This window comes from Bufo bufo, chromosome 1 (genome assembly GCF_905171765.1).
Source record: "Bufo bufo chromosome 1, aBufBuf1.1, whole genome shotgun sequence".
Classification (NCBI taxonomy): domain Eukaryota; kingdom Metazoa; phylum Chordata; class Amphibia; order Anura; family Bufonidae; genus Bufo; species Bufo bufo.
The window spans coordinates 211706719-211726448 of record NC_053389.1 but is presented as its reverse complement, the minus strand read 5'-3'; the positions used below and the strand labels follow the sequence as shown (position 1 = coordinate 211726448).

The 19730-nt window shown below is 42.8% G+C and overlaps 1 protein-coding gene across 1 annotated transcript in view; it reads right to left on the bottom strand.

Moving 5' to 3' along the window:
- GRIN2D (glutamate ionotropic receptor NMDA type subunit 2D) overlaps positions 1–19730 on the bottom strand; it is a 642162-nt gene that overhangs the window by 447670 nt on the left and 174762 nt on the right. Inside the window, exon 4 of the mRNA XM_040434835.1 lies at positions 15781–15992. Within this exon, the coding sequence (XP_040290769.1) occupies positions 15781–15992 (212 nt within the window). The remainder of the gene's footprint in view (positions 1–15780; positions 15993–19730) is intronic.

Below are 19730 nucleotides of genomic sequence, written 5' to 3'. Positions count from 1 at the left end.
GCCTCTCTCTGCCTAATCTTATAAATTTGTCTGTCATCCTCGTTTTGTTTTTGTTTTTTATAATTCCTAAATGCTATCTTTTTGTTTTTAATGATTTTGGCCACTTCTGCTGAGTACCACAGTGGTCTCTTCCTTTTTTTGCTTTTACTGACAAGCCTAATGCAATCTTCTGTTGCTTTCAATAGTGCCACTTTTAAGTAGTCCCATTTCTCCTGGACTCCAATTAAACTGTTCCAGTCTGATAGGGACTCGTATACAACTAATCTAATTTTAGAAAAGTCTGTTTTTCTAAAATCTAAAACTTTTGTTTTTGTGTGGTGTGACTCAGTCACTGTACTTATAGTAAACCACACTGACTGGTGATCACTAGATCCCAAGCTTTCACCTACAGTAATATCATATACCAAATTCCCATTTGTGAATACTAAATCTAAAATGGCCTCCTTCCGGGTTGGCTCCTCCACTACTTGCTGTAGAGATAATCCCAGTAGGGAATTTAGAATATCTGTACTCTTGGCAGAACTAGCTATTTTGGTTTTCCAGTTTACATCTGGAAGATTGAAGTCTCCCATAATGATAACTTCCCCCTTCAATGTCATTTTAGCTATTTCCTCAACTAGTAGATCATCTAATTCTTTGACTTGGCTAGGTGGTCTATATATCACACCTACACGAGTTACCTTATGATTATCAAGCTGCAAGGTAACCCAAACTGACTCTAAATTGTTCTCGCTAACTTGTATCAAATTAGATTTTATGCTATCTTTCACATACAGGGCCACCCCTCCCCCCCTTCTTGCCTTCTCTGTCTTTCCTGTATAGAGAGAACCCTGGTATTGATATATCCAAGTCATTACTCCCCTTGAACCTTGTCTCAGTAACAGCCACTACATCTATATTCTCAAATGCCATTATAGCCTCAAGCTCATTGATCTTATTCCCTAGACTGCGAGCATTTGTAGACAAGACTCTGAGCTTGTCATTTCTTAACCTTTGTGCTACTGGCCTCTTCTGGCATTGTTCCGGGGGGCAGTCGGACTGCTGGATTATCACTCTTTTGCCCCCCTTTCCTAGTTTAAATGCTTCTTAGCAAATACTTGGAACTGTTCACCGAGGACATTCGTTCCCTTGAGAGAAATATGCAAACCATCTTTCTTGTACAGTTCTTTTCCATTCCAACAAGAGCTATCATGAGACACAAAGCCAAACCCTTGGTTCAGACACCATTCACCAAGCCATACATTGAATTCCTTAATGCGCATCTTCCTGTCATGCTGAAGGTTATGCACAGGCAAAACTGCAGAGAATGAAACAGTTGACATGCAACCTCCCGTATATCCTTTCCAAGTGTATGAAAAGCTTCTTTCACCTTTGAAACCTCATTGCAAGCCAGATCGTTTGTCCCAAGATGGAGAATAACATCCACTTCCCTTTCCTGCTTTGCTTGCCTAACAATATTTAGGATCCGTTGTCTATCCCTGCTAGCGGTAGCACAAGGGAGACATCTCACAACACCATTCTCCTCAAACTTCACACCTCTTATGATTGAATCGCCTACCAACAGCTGCTTACTATCAATCCTCACCTTCTCCTTTTTGTCTTTGGCTGCAGTCTTACATACTTTAGGCATGGGAGATGATTGTTTCTCACCCACTGTGCTTGAGCCATCCTCCATGTTGCTCTTGCACTCTGAAAGTGCTGCAAATGAATTATGGAGAGCCACAGACTGTGGGACATGCCTTCTATCCACAACTTTCAGTCTACCTGAACCTACAGTTACCCATCTTCCATTTCTAGGGGGCCTCTGTGGCAGTGGCATTGCAATGTTCTCAGCCTGAGTTTGTTTAGTGGTTAATTTCAAAATCTCATATTTCAAAAAGGTATTTTCCTGCTGCATTATGGAGAGCTGTCTACAGATCAGACAGTATCCAAACCTTTGAAGAGTGGAACCTGAAATAAAAGCACAACAATTCCTGCACAGAACCAGATCAGCCATCGTAAAGAGGGGAAAGATTTTAAACAAACAAATCTTACTTGTTTAGATTGTATCCACCTCCAGATTACCTCCTGAATATCTCCAATGCACTTATAACAAGCAGCACTTGAAATAGCAGCCTTGGAAAAGCAGCAAGCTATAAGATGTCCTTTATTTTTTACCTTTGCTCTTGGCTCAACATATCCCAATATGTAAAGTATGAGTTCAACCATGATTTTGTCATATTATGTCACAAGATGTCTATCTCATATAACTTCTGTCTTACTACACTATGTGAGCCACCCAGTGGTTTTTATGTACATTGCAGCCTGTCGAGGGTTGCACTAACATATCCAAAAAGTGTCTAGTATTTAAACAAAAATGTAAAAAAGGGAATGGTGGACACCCTAGTAAATAGTAACACGATTAGAGACTTTTAAACTTGCGGTATGAATTCTATTTGTAATGGAAACAGTGTGGTGGCGGATTCATCATACGCTGGATAGCCCCCAATAGACCCCACTGACCATTGTTTAGAATTATGGAGCATCATTCTTCCCCTTAAATCTGACAGATTTGTGGCAGAGATTCCAAATGCAAATGCAAATAGAGACTAATAGATAATTTCAAAGTGGATCAGTTTGCTAGACAAACAGCCGATGAGCAGAAAAAGATTACTTATAGGTAAAGATTAAAAGATTACTTGTAAGTGAATAAACATTGTACATGCTACCATAAGTGGTACCTACTGTAGATTTTAGAGCAGGATTCATTGGACAACTCAGGTAATATGAATTTCCCACAGCCCTGCAAGTTTTTAGTTTGAGTAGTTCCCACTGTAAAGAGTATAACTATGATAATAAATAATGTTGAGTGAATTGAAGTGTCTGAAATGGATTTCGATCCGAATTTCAGGTAAAATTTGATTGCTGCAAAGCTGAATTTCCTCATGCTTTGTGGTAACAAATCGATTTTCCCTGAAAAAAAGAATCATACCCACCTCATCCGTTTGAGCACGAAAAGCCTGCTGCAGATATATTGATTGAAGACCCTGCGCAAAATTTTGTGCATGGTGGCGTATGATGTCACCACGCCAGCCAACGTGATTATGTCATCACGCGCCACACAACGTTTCGAGCTGGATCTTCAATCAAGTTGGCGGCTGCGGGCTCTTCGCGATCAAATGGATGAGGCAAGTATGATTTTTTATTTATTTTTTATTATAGGCCATAATATTAATGTCATATGCTGCAATCCGCGATAAACACGGCATATATGAAGCACAATGATGGGGGAACGACACAATCGCCCTTCCCTGTCATTGCACCTACTACTTACAAAGAAATGCTAAGTAATTTGTCATAAAATTAATTGTTTTGTAAAATTTTGTGAAGCAGCCAGATTGAATTTATAAAGAACTTTGCTCATCTCGAATAATAAAAAATACATATGGCCAGATTTACATGTTCATGTGTCGGCTGTGTTACCAGTCCATATTTCTCTTTTAAAAACACATGATAAGGTTGTGATACCTTCAAGTAATATGGATGGGTAACAAGACACACAAAGAAATATACAGGACTAGGGATGTTCGGGTTCGCCGAATTCAGCTGAACTTCAGGTCAAAGTACGGGTTCAGGACCCGAACTTGACCCGAAATGGAACCCGAACCAGAACCCCATTGAAGTCAATGGAAACCTGAACTTTGGTGCACTAAAATGGCTGTAAAATTGTCATAGTAATGGCTAGAGGCTGCAAAAGGAAGCAAAATGGGGGTAAGAGCAGGACAGTTGCCCTGCAAACAAATGTGGATAGGAAATTACTTAAAATATCATAGAATAGAAAAAAATATTAATCTTGAACTAGGAGATGGAGATCAAAGTGGAGTAGAAGGTTGAGGAGGCGGTAGACGTGGCAGTGTAGGTGGAAGCAGCGGTGGAGGAGGTAGCCGACACTGTTTTTGTTGTTTTTTTATTTTTTATTTTTTTCCTTTTATTTAATTTTTTTATATAAATTTAGGAAGACCCCAAAACATTGGGAAATAGAAAAGAGAATGCAAAGAGAAAGTGCGCTGGAGTATAACAATGGCTGGGAGCATTCAGTATACTTGTCTTCTTAGCACAAGGTCCAGACAAGTCCTGTGGGATCCAAGCCTGGTTCATTTTAATGAATATGAGCTTGTCCACGTTAGCTGTGAACAGGTGGATGCTCTTGTCTGTGATTCCCCCCCCCCCCCCGCCGTGCTAAACACACGTTCGGACTTTACACTTGTTGCAGGGCAGGCCAGCACCTCCAAGGCTTAAAGGGCAAGCTCAGGCCATGTTCCCAATTTGGAGACGCAGAAGTTGAATGGGGCAGACCCATCAGTCAGTATGTGTAGGCATGTGCACACATACTGTTCCACCATGTTGCTGAAATGCTGCCTCCTGTTAAGACGTTCCATATCAGCTGGTGGGGCTGGTTGTTATGGCGTGCTGACAATGCTTTTTCACATTTCGGCCATGCTAACCCTCCCTTCTGAAGTGCTGGTGGTGTCCCAGCTGCATTGGCGACTTCTTCCTCATCCTCTGCCTTCGCCTTGCGCTTCCACTGAGCCCCTGCTGTCAGGTGTGACTTCCATCAGCAGCGCATCTATCAGCGTGTGCTTGTACTTGTACTTGCGCATCTTCCGATCATGCTCCAGTGACGGAATTAAGGACAGCATGTTGTCTTGTAGCGGGGATCCAGCAGGGTGGCCACCCATTAATAAGCACTGGTTAGAATGTGGGAAACTCAGCGGTCATTGCGCAGGCACTGCAGCATGTAGTCGCTCATGTGTGCCAGGCGGCCCAGAGGCAAGCTGTCCTCTGTGGGAAGTGTATCGTTTGTGTCATCTGTATCCCCCTAGCCACACTCCATTGATGCCAATAACCTACTTTGGGTGCCACCCTACTGTGAACACGGTTCCTCCTCATCATCATCCTCCAGAACTGTGCCCTGGCTGGGCAGTTGTGTACCTGGCCTCTGTTGGTGCTGGAACCCACTCTCCGAGCCACTTGTGAATGACTGGCCTAATAACCGTGGAAATGATCCCTCTTCCTCCCCCTCTTCCTCCTGTGCCACATCCTCTTCCATCATCGCCCAAAGTTTTTTTTCAAAGAGACATAGAAGTGGTAGTAAGTAGATAGTAGCGCTGAGGACTGCGTCATCGGCACTGGCCATGTTAATGGAGTACTCGAAATGGCGCAATACGGCACACACGTCCCGCATGGATGCCCACTCGTTGGTGGTGAAGTGGTGCTGTTCCGAAAAGCGACTCACCGGTGTGTGCTGCAGCTGAAACTCCCCTATCGCCTGCTGCTGCTCGCACAGTCTCTTCAGCATGTGCAAGGTGGAGATCCACCTTGTGGGAACGTCGCATATGAGGCGGTGAGTGGGAAGGCCGAAGTTACGCTGCAGCGCAGACAGGCGATCAGCAGCAGGGTGAGAACATCAAAAGTGCACACAGACGGCCCGCACTTTCTGCAGCAGCTTTGACATATCATGGTAGTTTTTCAGGAATCTCTGCACCACCAAATTTAGCACATGCTGCCGCTACGAGATTTTGCCTGTTATCGCACACCACCAGGCCAGGCTTGAGGCTCAGTGGCACCAACCACTCATCGGTCTGTTGTTCCATGCCTGTCCACAGCTCCTGCGCTGTGTGGGGTTTTTTCCCCAAACAGATAAGTTTCAAAACAGCCTGCTGTCGTTTCCCCCTGGCTGTTCTGAAGTTGGTGGTGCAGGTCTTATGCTGACCGGATGAGGAGGCAGTAGAGGAGGAAGCAGAGTAGGAGGAGGAGGCAACGATAAATGTCCTGCAATCCTTGGTGACGGTAGGACATGCGCCAAACTGCTATCTGCCTCAGGTCCAGCTGCCACTGCATTTACCCAGTGTGCAGTTAGGGAGATATAACGCCTCTGCCCATGCTTACTGGTCCACGTATCGGTAGTTATATGGACCTTGCCACAGATGGCGTTGCGCAGTGCACACCTGATTTTGTTGGCCACTTGGTTGTGCAGGGCAGGGATGGCTCGTCTGGAAAAGTAGTAGCGGCTGGGAACCACGTACTATAGGACAGCAACCGCCATAAGGTTTTTAAAGTCTCTGTCTACACCAGATGGAATGACAGCATTTCAAAGGCCAGGAATTTTGAAATGTTGGCATTCAGGGCCAGGGATCGTGGGTGGGTAGAGGGGTACTTCTTCTTTCTCTCCAGTGTTTGGGGGATGGACAGCTGAACGCTTCCATGGGACAGTGTGGACATGCTGGGTGACGGTGGTGGAGGTGGTGGTGTTGCTGCCACATCCTCTGTTTGCGGGGTGGCAGGTGCCACTGTCACTCCAGAGGGGGAAGAAGAGGCCGAGTCTGCAGCAGAAGAGGGAGCAAGAGGAGCCTGAGATCTTTTGTAGTTTTTCAGGTCTGTACTCAAGTGCAGCTCGTGCTTTGCATTTAGATGCCTGGTCATGCAGCTGGTGCTCAGGTTTAGAACATTTATGCCTCACTTCAGGCTCTAATTGCACAGCGTGCAAACCACTTGAGTCTTGTCGTCAGCACATTGTTTGAAGAACTGCCACGCCAGGGAACTCCTTGGAGCTGGCTTTGGTGTGCTCAGTCGCTTGGTGAGGTGGGAATTAGCAGGCATACTGGCTAGGGGACGGGCACTCTGCTTTTTCACCCTGCTCCCTCTTTTGCTGTGCGGCTGGCGCTGTGTGACCACCACACGTCACTCGCATGACCTTGATTCCATGTGGGGTCTAGGACCTCCTCATCCTCCACATCATCTTCCACTCACTCTTCACCCCTGCACATGGCATAAAGCCGCAGAAGTTGGCACCCGTGTTTTGTCATCATCATCAGAGACGTGCTGCGGTGGTCCTCCCATGTCTACATCCTGAAACATAAGTGGTTGGGCAACAGTGCACTCAATCTCTTCAGCTTCTAGGGCAAGTCTAGGTGGATGGCCCATGGAAACCCTGCCAGCAGAGTCATCAAAAAGCATAACAGACTGTGTGAGGTGAAAGACAGATGCCCATGGGCTCCAGATGCCAACTCTGCGGTTTCAGCAGGAGACCGGGTGGGAGACAATGTGAAGGAACTGGAGGCACTGTCAGCCCCCCAATCTACTACCGCCTCTACTTGTTCTGGCCTCACTATTTGTACACCGGTAATCGGGGCTACAAAATGACGCTGAACGTCCTGTCGCCTACGTGCACCTGAGGAAGTTGTTTCATTTGGGCGTGTAGCTGGCACAGATCACCAACGTCCTCTCCCTGCAACAGGAGCTCCACCAGCACTAGCAGCACCACGACCAGGGCCATGTCCCTTATTTGATGCTCTCCTCATTCTTTGAGGTCACCCACCGAAATAACAGACAGATTAACTATATTAATTTCCCTGTCACATATACAGTGCAGGTGTACCTCACAATAAAAATGGGAATATGTCACCCACCGAACTAACAGATAGATTAACTATTTTAATTTCCCTGTCACATATACAGTGCAGGTGTACGTCACACCAAAAATGGGAATATGTCACCCACTGAACTAACAGATGGATTATTTATATTAATTTCCCTGTCATATATGCATTGCAGGTGTACCTCACACCAAAAATGGGTATATGTCACCGGCTGAACTAACAGTCAGATTAACTATATTTATTTCCCTGACACGGATAAAGTGCACGTGTATCTCACACCAAAATGGGTATACAGTATGTCACCTATTTATATTTTTGTGTCAGGGGTACAAAAATGATGCATTTCACCCACAAAAAAAATCACTACAGTTGTGTTCAAAATTATTCAACCCCCACTGAAATTGAGTGTTTTGGCCAGTTTGACATTGATTTTGATCATTTCAGTCATCTTGTTTACAATTAAATCAAAGAGGCACTTGTAAGTCAGACAAATATAACATAACATTTATAATGAAATAACCACAAATGTCTTTTCTGTGCTCACATCATTATCAGTTTTATTCAACCCCCAAGTGACATTCAATCTTAGTACTTAGTACAACATCCTTTTCCAGTTATCACAGCTTTTAAACGTGAAGCATAGCTTGACACAAGTGTCTTGCAGCGATCTACGGGTATCTTCGCCCATTCTTCATGGGCAAAAGCCTCCAGTTCAGTCACATTCATAGGCTTGCGCGCTGCAACTGCTTTCTTTAAGTCCCACCAGAGGTTCTCAATCGGTTTTAAGTCTGGTGACTGCGATGGCCACTTCAAAATGTTCCAGACTTTAATCTGCAACCATGCTCTAGTGGACTTGGAGGTATGCTTGGGATCATTGTCCTGTTGAAAGGTCCAACGTCTCCCAAGCCTCAGGTTTGTGACGGACTTCACATTTTCATCCAATATCTCCTGGTACTGAAGAGAATTGATGGTACCTTGCACACACTGAATCTTCCCTGTACCTGTAGAAGCAAAACAGCCCCAAAGCATGATTGACCCCCCCGCCATGCTTCACAGTACGCAAGGTGTTCTTTTATTCATAGGCCTTGTTCTTCCTCCTCCAAACATAGCATTGATCCATGGGCCCAAACAGTTCTAATTTTGTTTCATCAGTCCACAGAACACTATCCCAAAACTTTTGTGGTTTGTCCACATGACTTTTGGCATACTGCAGTCGAATCTTCTTATTCTTTGGAGACAGCAAGGGGGTGCGCCTGGGAGTTCTGGCATGGAGGCCTTCATTACGCAGTGTGCGCCTTATTGTCTGAGCTGAAACTTCAGTACCCACATCTGACAAATCGTTTTTCAGTTCCTCAGCAGTCACACGGGGACTTTTCTCCACTTTGCGCTTCAGGTAGCGCACAGCAGTCAAAGTCAGCATCTTCTTTCTGCCACGACCAGGTAGCGTTTCAACAGTGCCCTTTGCCTTGAATTTGCGAATGATGCTTCCTATGGTGTCTCTTGGTATGTTTAACATCTTTGCAATCTTCTTATAGCCATTGCCCTTCCTGTGAAGAAAATCACCTCTTCTCTTGTCTTCCTGGACCATTCTCTTGACTTCACCATGTTTGTAAACACACCAGTAAATGTCTAGAAGGAGCTGAGTATCACAGTCCTTTTAAATCTGCCTAATTGGTGCTTATTAGGCTTGATTGCTGCTCCTTGACATCCACAGGTGTTTTCAATACCTGATCGAAAATACTTGAATGAACCTCTGTTCTTAATAGTGGTAGTCTTTAAGGGGTTGAATAATTGTGTCAATGAAGAAATCACTAAAAAAACATTTAATACTGTATTACAAAAACAATTGATGTCATTTTAGTTGCATTTGGTTCTTTAAAAAGTCCTTGTAAGATTTCATTCTGAACACAATTACAAATGTACACTAAATTCCCTAAAACCCTTTACAGCATTGGGGGTTGAATAATTTTGAACACAACTGTATAGGTCACCCACAGAATTAACAGCCAGATTAATTATTATATTTCTGTGTCAGGGGTACAAAGATGGTGCATTGCACCCACAAAAAATCGCTATAGGTCACCCACAGAATTAACAGCCAGATTTATTATTATATTTCTGCATCAGGGGTGTATTGCACCCACAAAAAAATCATTATAGGTCACCCACAAAACAAATAGCCAGATTCCTAAAACTCTCCCTCGCTTCAGCTGCCTGCTTCCTGTCCCTGCACTACTCAGAGCTGATGGTGATCCAGCTTGTATAGAGGCTGGGTCACACTATGCACTGGCTTCTAAGTGCCCACAGCTTAAAAGCTTGTTGATTGGCTGCCCTGCAGCCTTTCAAAAGCTTTATTAAATGCCTGAACACCGAACTCAAACCCGAACTTGTTCGGGTTCGGGTCCAGGTCCGGGTACCTGAACTCGCAAAGTTCGGTACGGACCCGAACTTTACAGTTTAGGTTCGCTCAACACTATATAGGACCAATGAGGGGACAAACAAACACTTCAACTAATACATGTATACATTATGTAGCATGAGAGCACATGACAGCAGAGAAAAGGTAAGACACAAATGAGGTGTGGAAGCAGTAGAGTTTTTAATCAGTAGTTTGATAAATATTGAGTTTGACTGGTGTTTAGAGATGAGCGAATCTATTCTAAAATTTGAAAATTCAACCCAAATTTTTCAAAGAGATCTGATGGGACCAGAATTAAATATAAAAAAATGTGCATCTCCATTGTGTCCCATGTAAAGATGTGCAAATATTTGAACATTTACTCCACCATTTTCCTATTAAGGAACAATATTTCCCACGTTAAAGATGGTTAAAATACAAATTTGCCTCTATTAACTTGTATATGCAGAATACAACAACTTTATAGAATATTTGCATGTTATTGAAACTCTTATCTGGAAAATTTTTACTGACCAAAGAGAAAAATTACTGGGCTAATTTTGTTATGTTAACCATTAAGATCTTTAGGAGAATTGAGACCCTTTGTAAATAGAAATGGATATAATGCCAACTCCACAAAGAAGAACAGAGAAGAAGCATGGCTATATTTGTGCTCGGCATGAGCCATCATCCAAAATTGTGACCTGTTTATTTACACTGATCAGCACAATGGGACATATTAATTAATACTGGAGTGCTGCCAATCTGTATAGTAAGGCATTTTTTGATTCATCTTATTGTACATGGTGCAGAACACACTGATATATAGTGCAGCTACTGAGCTACACCAGATATTGGCAGGAGAAAGCCAGTGGGGTTAATGCATTGATAGACACATGGCTGTGCAGGTAGCATGTACAGCTCATTTAGTTAGAAATTATACAGCCGCCACACACTGCCATACAAGTTCTATTGGACTCCATACTGTATGTAAGGAGATATTCTTTTGCTTCTAGGGAAGAAAACCTCTGTAGATATAGAGTTCAAGGGAACATGCCATTTTTTTTTTATCCTATTAGTATGAAATTTGGCAGAAATGACCTCCATATGCCTCTAAATGAGGAACACAGAGTTAGAGACTAGAGTTGAGCGAACCTGAACTGTAAAGTTCGGGTTGGTACCGAACATTAGGGTTTTCGGCACCCGGACCCGAACCCGAACATTTACGTAAAAGTTCGGGTTCGGCGATTTTTATGGCGCTTTTTGAAAGGCTGCAAAGCAGCCAATCAACAAGCGTCATACTACTTGCCACAAAAGGCCATCACAGCCATGCCTACTATTGGCATGGCTGTGATTGGCCAACTGCAGCATGTGACCCAGTCTCTATTTAAGCTGGAGTCACGTAAGGCCGCCCGTCACTCTGCTCGGATTAGTGTAGGGAGAGGCTGCAGCTGCTGTGAGGGAGAGATCAGGGAGAAATCTTATCAAGAATTGGTTAATGTACTCAACGATCTACAGAAAAAGTGTTTTGTGGGTGCAGTGCACAATTTTTTTAAGCCTTCCCTGAGCCAACTACTGCTGAAAATGAACTTTTTTTTCTTCAGTTAGTCAATATCAATACATGATCGGCTATCTGCAAGTCCAGAAATACAGCTTTGGCATACTGGGGTGAAAAAAACCTCTGATATACTGCACATCTGGGATTACACGTGCATAAGTGACTGTCACATTTAGGGCAGAAATACACCTTTTTGGTTAGGATGAAAAAACCCTCCAATATCCTGCACATCTGGGATTACACGTGCATAAGTGACTGTCACATTTAGGCCATAAATATGGCTTTGGCATACTGGGGTGAAAAAAGCCTCTCATATACTGCACATCTGGGATTACACATGCATAAGTGACTGTCACATTTAGGACAGAAATACAGCTTTTTGGTTAGGATGAAAAAAGCCTCTAATATACTGCACATCTGGGATTACACGTGCATAAGTGACTGTCACATTTAGGGCAGAAATACACCTTTTTGGTTAGGATGAAAAAACCCTCCAATATCCTGCACATCTGGGATTACACGTGCATAAGTGACTGTCACATTTAGGCCATAAATATGGCTTTGGCATACTGGGGTGAAAAAAGCCTCTTATATACTGCACATCTGGGATTACACATGCATAAGTGACTGTCACATTTAGGACAGAAATACAGCTTTTTGGTTAGGATGAAAAAACCCTCTAATATCACATTTAGGCCATAAATACGGCTTTGGCATACTGGGGTGAAAAAAGCCTCTCATATACTGCACATCTGGGATTACACGTGCATAAATCACTGTCACATTTTGGACAGAAATACAGCTTTTTGGTTAGGGTGAAAAAACCCTCTAATATACTGCACATCTGGGATTACACGTGCATAAGTGACTGTCACATTTAGGACAGAAATACAGCTTTTTGGTTAGGGTGAAAAAACCCTCAAATATACTGCACATCTGGATTACACGTGCATAAGTCACTGTCACATTTAGGACAGAAATACACCTTTTTGGTTAGGGTGAAAAAACCCTCTAATATACTGCACATCTGGGATTAGACAGGCATAAGTGACTATCACATTTAGGCCATAAATACGGCTTTGGCATACTGGGGTGAAAAAAGCCTCTGATATACTGCACATCTGGGATTACACGTGCATAAATCAATGTCACATTTAGGACAGAAATACAGCTTTTTGGTTAGGGTGAAAAAACCCTCAAATATACTGCACATCTGGGATTACACGTGCATAAGTGACTGTCACATTTAGGCCATAAATATGGCTTTGGCATACTGGGGTGAAAAAAGCCTCTGATATACTGCACATCTAGGATTAGACGTGCATAAGTGACTGTCACATTTAGGCTGGGGCGTGGCTGGTTGGATACTGAGGACGCAGACGTTACGCCTCCCACAGAGGACAGCTTGTCCTTACCTCTGGGCAGCCTGGCACACATAACTGACTACATGCTGCAGTGCCTGCGCAACAACTGCAGAGTTGCCCACATTTTAAAGTGTGCTGACTAGTGGGTGGCCACCCTGCTGGATCCCCGTTACAAAGACAATGTGCCGTCCTTAATTCCCTCACTGGAGCGTGATCGGAAGATGCGTGACTACAGGTGCGTTCTGGTAGACGCGCTCCTTAGAGCATTCTCGACTGATGCCGGGGGACAAGTGAAAACACAAGGCGAAGGGAGGGGAGGAGGAAGAGGTCGCCAACGCAGCTGTGTCAGCGCCAGCACATCAGAAGGCAGGGTTAGCATGGCCGACATGTGGAAAAGCTTTGTCACCTCGCCGCAACAACCGGCCCCAACTGCTGATATGGAGCGTGTTAGCAGGAGGCAGCATTTGAACAACATGGTGGAACAGTACCTGTGCACACGCCTACACGTACTGACTGATGGTTCTGCCCCATTCAACTTCTGGGTCTCCAAATTGTCTACATGGCCAGAACTTTCACTTTATGCCATGGAGGTGCTGGCCTGCCCTGCAGCCAGTGTACTCTCTGAATGTGTATTTAGCACGGCAGGAGGCGTCATTACGGACAGACGCAGCAGCCGGTCCACAGCCAACGTGGACAAGATCACGTTCATTAAAATGAACCAGGCTTGGATCCCACAAGACTTGTCTGTACCTTGTGCAGAATAGACATTTATACCACCATCAAACATACATTCTTGTACTCAAGTCAATTGCAATGATTCTTTGTTTTTTATTTTTTTATTTGTCCCAATATTTTGGGGGCTACCTACCCCAATAAAAAAAAAAAAAAAACATTGTTGGCTACCTCCTCCTCCTTCATTGCTGCCTCCACCTACAACACCACATTCACCGCCCCCTCAACCTCCGACTCCATATCCACCTCCTTCTCTGAGTTGCAGGTTAATAATTTGTAATTTTTTGTTATTTTATTTCATTTTAAGTTATTTCCCTATCCACATTTGTTTGCAGAGCAGTTGCCATGCTATTAAGCACATTTTACTGCCTTTTACATCCCACTAGCCTTTTCAAGGACTATTTTAGAGCCATTTTTATTCAAAAAAGTGCCAATTTTAGTGCCTTAAATTGAAAAAATTCTTATTTTCAATTGTCCGGTGACATTTTACCATTTTTGGCGTATACAAACCCCTGCTGTGCCTGGGTGACAGGGGCCTAAATCTCTCAAAATCGTCTGTTCTATTGCTGGGTGACAAGAACCCCTTTTTGCCGTGAATGAACCCAGGCTGTGCCTGGGTGACAGGGGCCTTAATCTCTCAAAATCCTCTGTTGTATTGCTGGGTGACATGAACCCCCTTTTTCCGTGAATGAACCCCTGCTGTGCCTGGGTGACAGGGGCCTAAATCTCTCAAAATCCTCTGTTGTATTGCTGGGTGACATGAACTCCCTTTTGCCGTGAATGAACCCCTGCTGTGCCTGGGTAACAGGGGCCTAAATCTCTCAACATCCTCTCTTCTATTGCTGGGTGACATGAACCCCCTTTTGCCGTGAATGAACCCCTGCTCTGCCTGGATGACAGGGGCCTAAATCTCTCAAAATGCTCTTTTGTATTGCTGGGTGACATGATCCCCCTTTTGCCGTGAACGAACCCCTGCTGTACCTGGGTGAAAGGGGCCTAAATCTCTCAAAAATGTCTTTTCTATTGCTAGGTGACATGAACCCACTTTTGCCGTGAATGAACCCCTGCTGTGCCTGGGTGACAGGGGCCTAAATCTCTCAAAATCCTCTGTTCTATTGCTGGGTGACATGAACCCCCTTTTGCCATGAATGAACCCCTGCTGTGCCTGGGTGACAGGGGCCTAAATCTCTCAAAATCCTCTGTTCTATTGTTGGGTGACATGAACCCCCTTTTGCCGTGAATGAACCCTTGCTCTGCATTGCTGACAGGGAACTAAATTTAGTGAAAACATCTGTTACTGATCAGAAGATGCGCGACTACAAGCGCACGCTGCTGATGGCATTCCCACCTGACAGCGGGGGCACAGTGGAAGCACAAGGCGAAGGCAGAGGAGGAGGAAGAGGTCGCCAACGCAACTGGGGCACCACCAGCACCTGAGAAGGCAGGGTTAGCATGGCCAAAATGTGGAAAAGCTTTGTCAGCCTTGGAGGTGCTGACCTGCCCTGCAGCCAGTGTATAGTGTGAACGTGTGTTTAGCACGGCAGAGAGCATTATCACAGGCCGCAGCCAATGTGGACAAGCTTACGTTTATTAAAATGAACCAGTCATTGATCCCACAGGACTTGTCCGTACCTTGTGCAGAATAGACATTTATACCAGCCTCAACCATCCATTCTTGTACTCAAGTGCACTTATTCTTTGTTTTATTTTGTTATATGTCCCAATATAAAAATAAAAAATAACACAAATCAGTGTTGGCTACCTATTCCTCCTTCACCGTCGCTTCCACCTACACCGCCACGTCAACCTACACCGCCACATCCACCCATCCACCGCCTCCTCAACCTCCTACTCCTAGGTCCAGATTGTTATTTAAAATTTTTCTGTATTTTATGTTATTTTAAGTCATTTCCCTATCCACATTTGTTTGCAGAACAGTTGTCATGCTCTTAAGCACAGTTTGATGCCTTTTGCAGCCCTCTAGCCCTTTCGAGGACTATTTTAGAGCCTAAAAGTTTGGGTCCCCATTGACTTTAATGGGGTTCGGGTTCAGGGTCAAGTTCGGGTCAAGTTCGGGTCCCGAACCTGAACTTTTTTTTCAAGTTCGGCCGAACCTGCCGAACCCTAACATCCAGGTGTCCGCTCAACTCTATTAGAGACCTTATGCTCCTCTTTGGCAGTCCTGGCACTGGGGCTGCAAATCCATGCCATAATAAAACCAAGTACATGAGTACTGAGAGTTTCCATTTAACAACATTTGTTTTCATGAAAATTATACACAGACAATAGAAATGTATATGTATACTGTACTTGTCAGTTTTGTTGAGCTGCTTGCGACAGGGCACAGAGTCTCTAATGCAGGTTCCTGTTGCTGGATCTACACCTTCCACAATTACGAATGGTCTTTCCTCCAATGTTGCCACAGTCAAATGCTGATCATCATCCACAGGCTGAAGAAACTTCCCATAACGAGACCACACAGGGTATTTCATTCGCAGGTCACCATGTTCCCAAATTCCAACCTAGGTTCATGAAAATATAAACATATAATATTACTGCACTTATTACTCCATATTCTAAGCAATACCTGCTGTTTCCTTTCTTTTTTACTTTTCTATACCCTACACAGCAGAGAAACTACCTTAATTGGTTTTCAATATGCCTTCCTAAAATGTAACTAAATATGTTTCATGTAAAAATCCTTCTGGAGCTGACAGATATAATGAACTTTTGTTTCAAATAATCTCTACTGACTTCATTAACTACCTCTAAGGATTAAAAGGTTAGATAGATAGATAGAAAGATAGATAGATAGATAGATAGATAGATAGATAGATAGATAGATAGATAGATAGATAGATAGATAGATAGATAGATAGATAGATAGATAGAACTTCCAGGGTTTTAATTGAAAATCAGGGGATTATACTTATACTATAAGACTATCTGGTAATAACATCAGTAGTTATAGCTTTAATAGTCATAGTTTTGCTTCAAGAATATTCTCAGACTAGAATGGCAAATTTTTCCTGAGTTACATAAATATCAAAGCCCTTTCTAAAGATTTAGTTTGTATCTTCAGCATTGTAAGAACAACATTTATACAGGAGAGGTCTTCAAAACTGAACTGATATTGAAATGCAGACCTCACTACCACTTCTCAGCAGTGGAGAACTATCAGTCGAATATGGGCTCGGGTGCCCAGAGGCCAGTCTGCTACATAAGAAGACAACCACATCATAATTGTATATGTCACCGGCTGAACTAACAGTCAGATTAACTATATTAATTTCCCTGACACGTATAAAGTGCACGTGTATCTCACACCAAAATGGGTATATGTCACCTATTTATATTTTTGTCCTTTGAAGGACTGGTATGGGTGTGCTATCAATAGGTGTGATAGACTGAGGGTTGTGATATACTTATAATATACTTTCTAACATAGAAAGTATATTATAATGCATTTGTATTGTGCAGCAGTTGTGTGCGGTTCTGCTGCGATACCGCAGGTATACAGAGGGACAAACGGTATTGGAACAACTATTTGCAACGGGTTTGATATACCTGTTGCCCCCCAAAAAACTTATTGAAGGGTGCAATATACTTGCTTTCACAAAATACTGATTAAGGGGTTCTATATACCTGTTTCCACAAAATAATGATTGAGTGGTGCGATATACCTGCTTCCACAAAATACAGATTGAGGGGTTCAATATACCTGCTTCCATCAAATACTGATTAAGGGGATTTTATATACCTGCTTCCACAAAATACTGATTGAGGGGTGCAATATACTTGCTTCCACAAAATATTGATTAAGGGGTTCTATATACCTGCTTCCACAAAATACTGTTTGAGGGGTGCGATACACCTGCTTCCACAAAATATTGACTAAGGGGTTCTATATACCTGTTTCCACAAAATACTGATTGAGCGGTGTGATATACCTGCTTCCACAAAATATTGATTAACCACTTGCCATCTGGGCCATTTGCCCCCTTCCTGACCAGGCCTAATTTTGCAAAACTGACATATCTCACTTTATGTGGTAATAACTTTGGAATGCCTAAATTTATCCAAGTCATTCAGAGATTGTTTTCTCGTGACACATTGTACTTCATGATAATCATAAATTTCAGTCAAAATATTTCACATTTATTTATGAAAAAATCCCAAATTTACCCAAAAATTTGAAAAATTCGCAATTTTCTAAATTTCTATTTCTCTGCTTTTAAAACAGAAAGTGATACCTCATAAAATATTTATTACTTAACATTCCCCATATGTCTACTTTATGTTGGCATCATTTTGGAAATGTCATTTTATTTTTTTAGGACGTTAGAAGGCTTAGAAGTTTAGAAGCAATTCTTCAAAGTTTTAAGAAAATTGCCAAAACCCACTTTTTAAGGACCAGTTCAGGTCTGAAGTCACTTTGTGGGGCCTACATATTGGATACCCCCATAAATGACCCCATTGTAGAAACTACACCCCTCAAGGTATTCAAAACCGATTTTACAAACTTTGTTAACCCTTTAGGCGTTCCACAAGAATAAAAGGAAAATGGAGATCAAATTTTTAAATTTCACTTTTTGGCAGATTTTCCATTTTAATCCAATTTTTTCTTTAACACATCGATGGTTAACAGCCAAACAAAACTCAATATTTATTACCCAGATTCTGCGGTTTACAGAAACACCCCACATGTGGTCATAAACTGCTGTATGGGCACACGGCAGGGCGCAGAAGAAAAGGAACTCCACATGGTTTTTAGATGCCATGTCCCATTTGAAGCCCCCTGATGCACCCTTACAGTAAAAATTCCCAAGAAGTGACCCCATTTTGGAAACTAGGGGATAAGGTGCCAGTTTTATTAGTACTATTTTTGGGTACATATGATTTTTTGATCATTCATTATAACACTTTATGGGGCAAGGTGACCAAAAAATTGGTTGTTTTAGCACAGTTTCTATTTATTTATTTTTACAGCGTTCACCTGAGGGGTTCAGTCAAGTGACATTTTTATAGAGCAGATTGTTACGGACGTGGCGATACCTAATATGTATACTTTTTCTCATTTATTAAAGTTTTACACAATAATAGCATTTTTGAAACAAATAAATTATGTTTTAATGTGTCCATGTTCTGAGAGCTATAGTTTTTTTATTTTTTAAGAGATTTTCTTATGTAGGGGCTCATTTTTTGCAGGATGAGGTGACGGTTTTATTGGTACCATTTTGTGGGACATACGCATTTTTGATCACTTGGTGTTACACCTTTTGTGATGTAAGGTGATAAAAATTGCTTGTTTTGACACATTTTTTTTTTTTTTTTTTTTACGGTGTTCACCCGAGGGGTTAGGTCATGTGATATTTTTATAGAGCTGGTTTTTACGGACGTGGCAATACCAAATATGTCTATTTTATTTTATTTTTTCTATTTTCAATTTTTTTTTTTTATTCCTTACTTGGGAACTTTTTTTTTTTACATGTGAAACTTTTTTTTATTTTATTTTTTCAACCCTTTATTTTTTTTATTTTATTTTACACTTTTCGTCCCCCATAAGGTCATACAAGACCTCTGGGGGACATTTGCTTCAATTTTTCTTTTTTTTTTTCACTGTTGATTTCTCTTGTAACTGGGGCTGACATAGTAGCCTCAGTTACAGAAGAAATGCACCCCCAGAGAGGCTGTACAGCATAATACTGTGCTGTACAGCCTCAGAGCAGGGCTGATCGAGGTCTGTGAAAGACCTCACACAGCCCCTGCACTCTCCGTTCCCGGCGGTCACATGACCGCCGGGCCGGAACAGGAACCGCTGTGTATGCAGCGATCCAGATGGCAGGGACACCTGGGCACTGTCCCTGCCTTCTCTTAGGGTTGCCCTGCTGTCACTGACAGCGGGCAACCCGATCAGCAGTTGCACGATTAGCGTGCAGCTGTGATTTCTGAAAGGACGTTTTAAAACATGCTTTCAGAAATAGAGGTCCACCCATAGGACGTTTATATCCTATGGGCGGACGGGAGGAGGTTAAGGGGTTCTATATACCTGTTTCCACAAAATACTGATTGAGGGGTGCGATATACCTGCTTCCACAAAATACAGATTGAGGGGTGCGATAAACCTGCTTCCACAAAATACTGATTAAGGGGATTGATATACCTACGTCCACAAAATACTGATTAAGGGGTTTGATATCACTGCTTCCACAAAATACTGGATGAGGGGTGCAATATACCTGCTTCCACAAAATACTGAA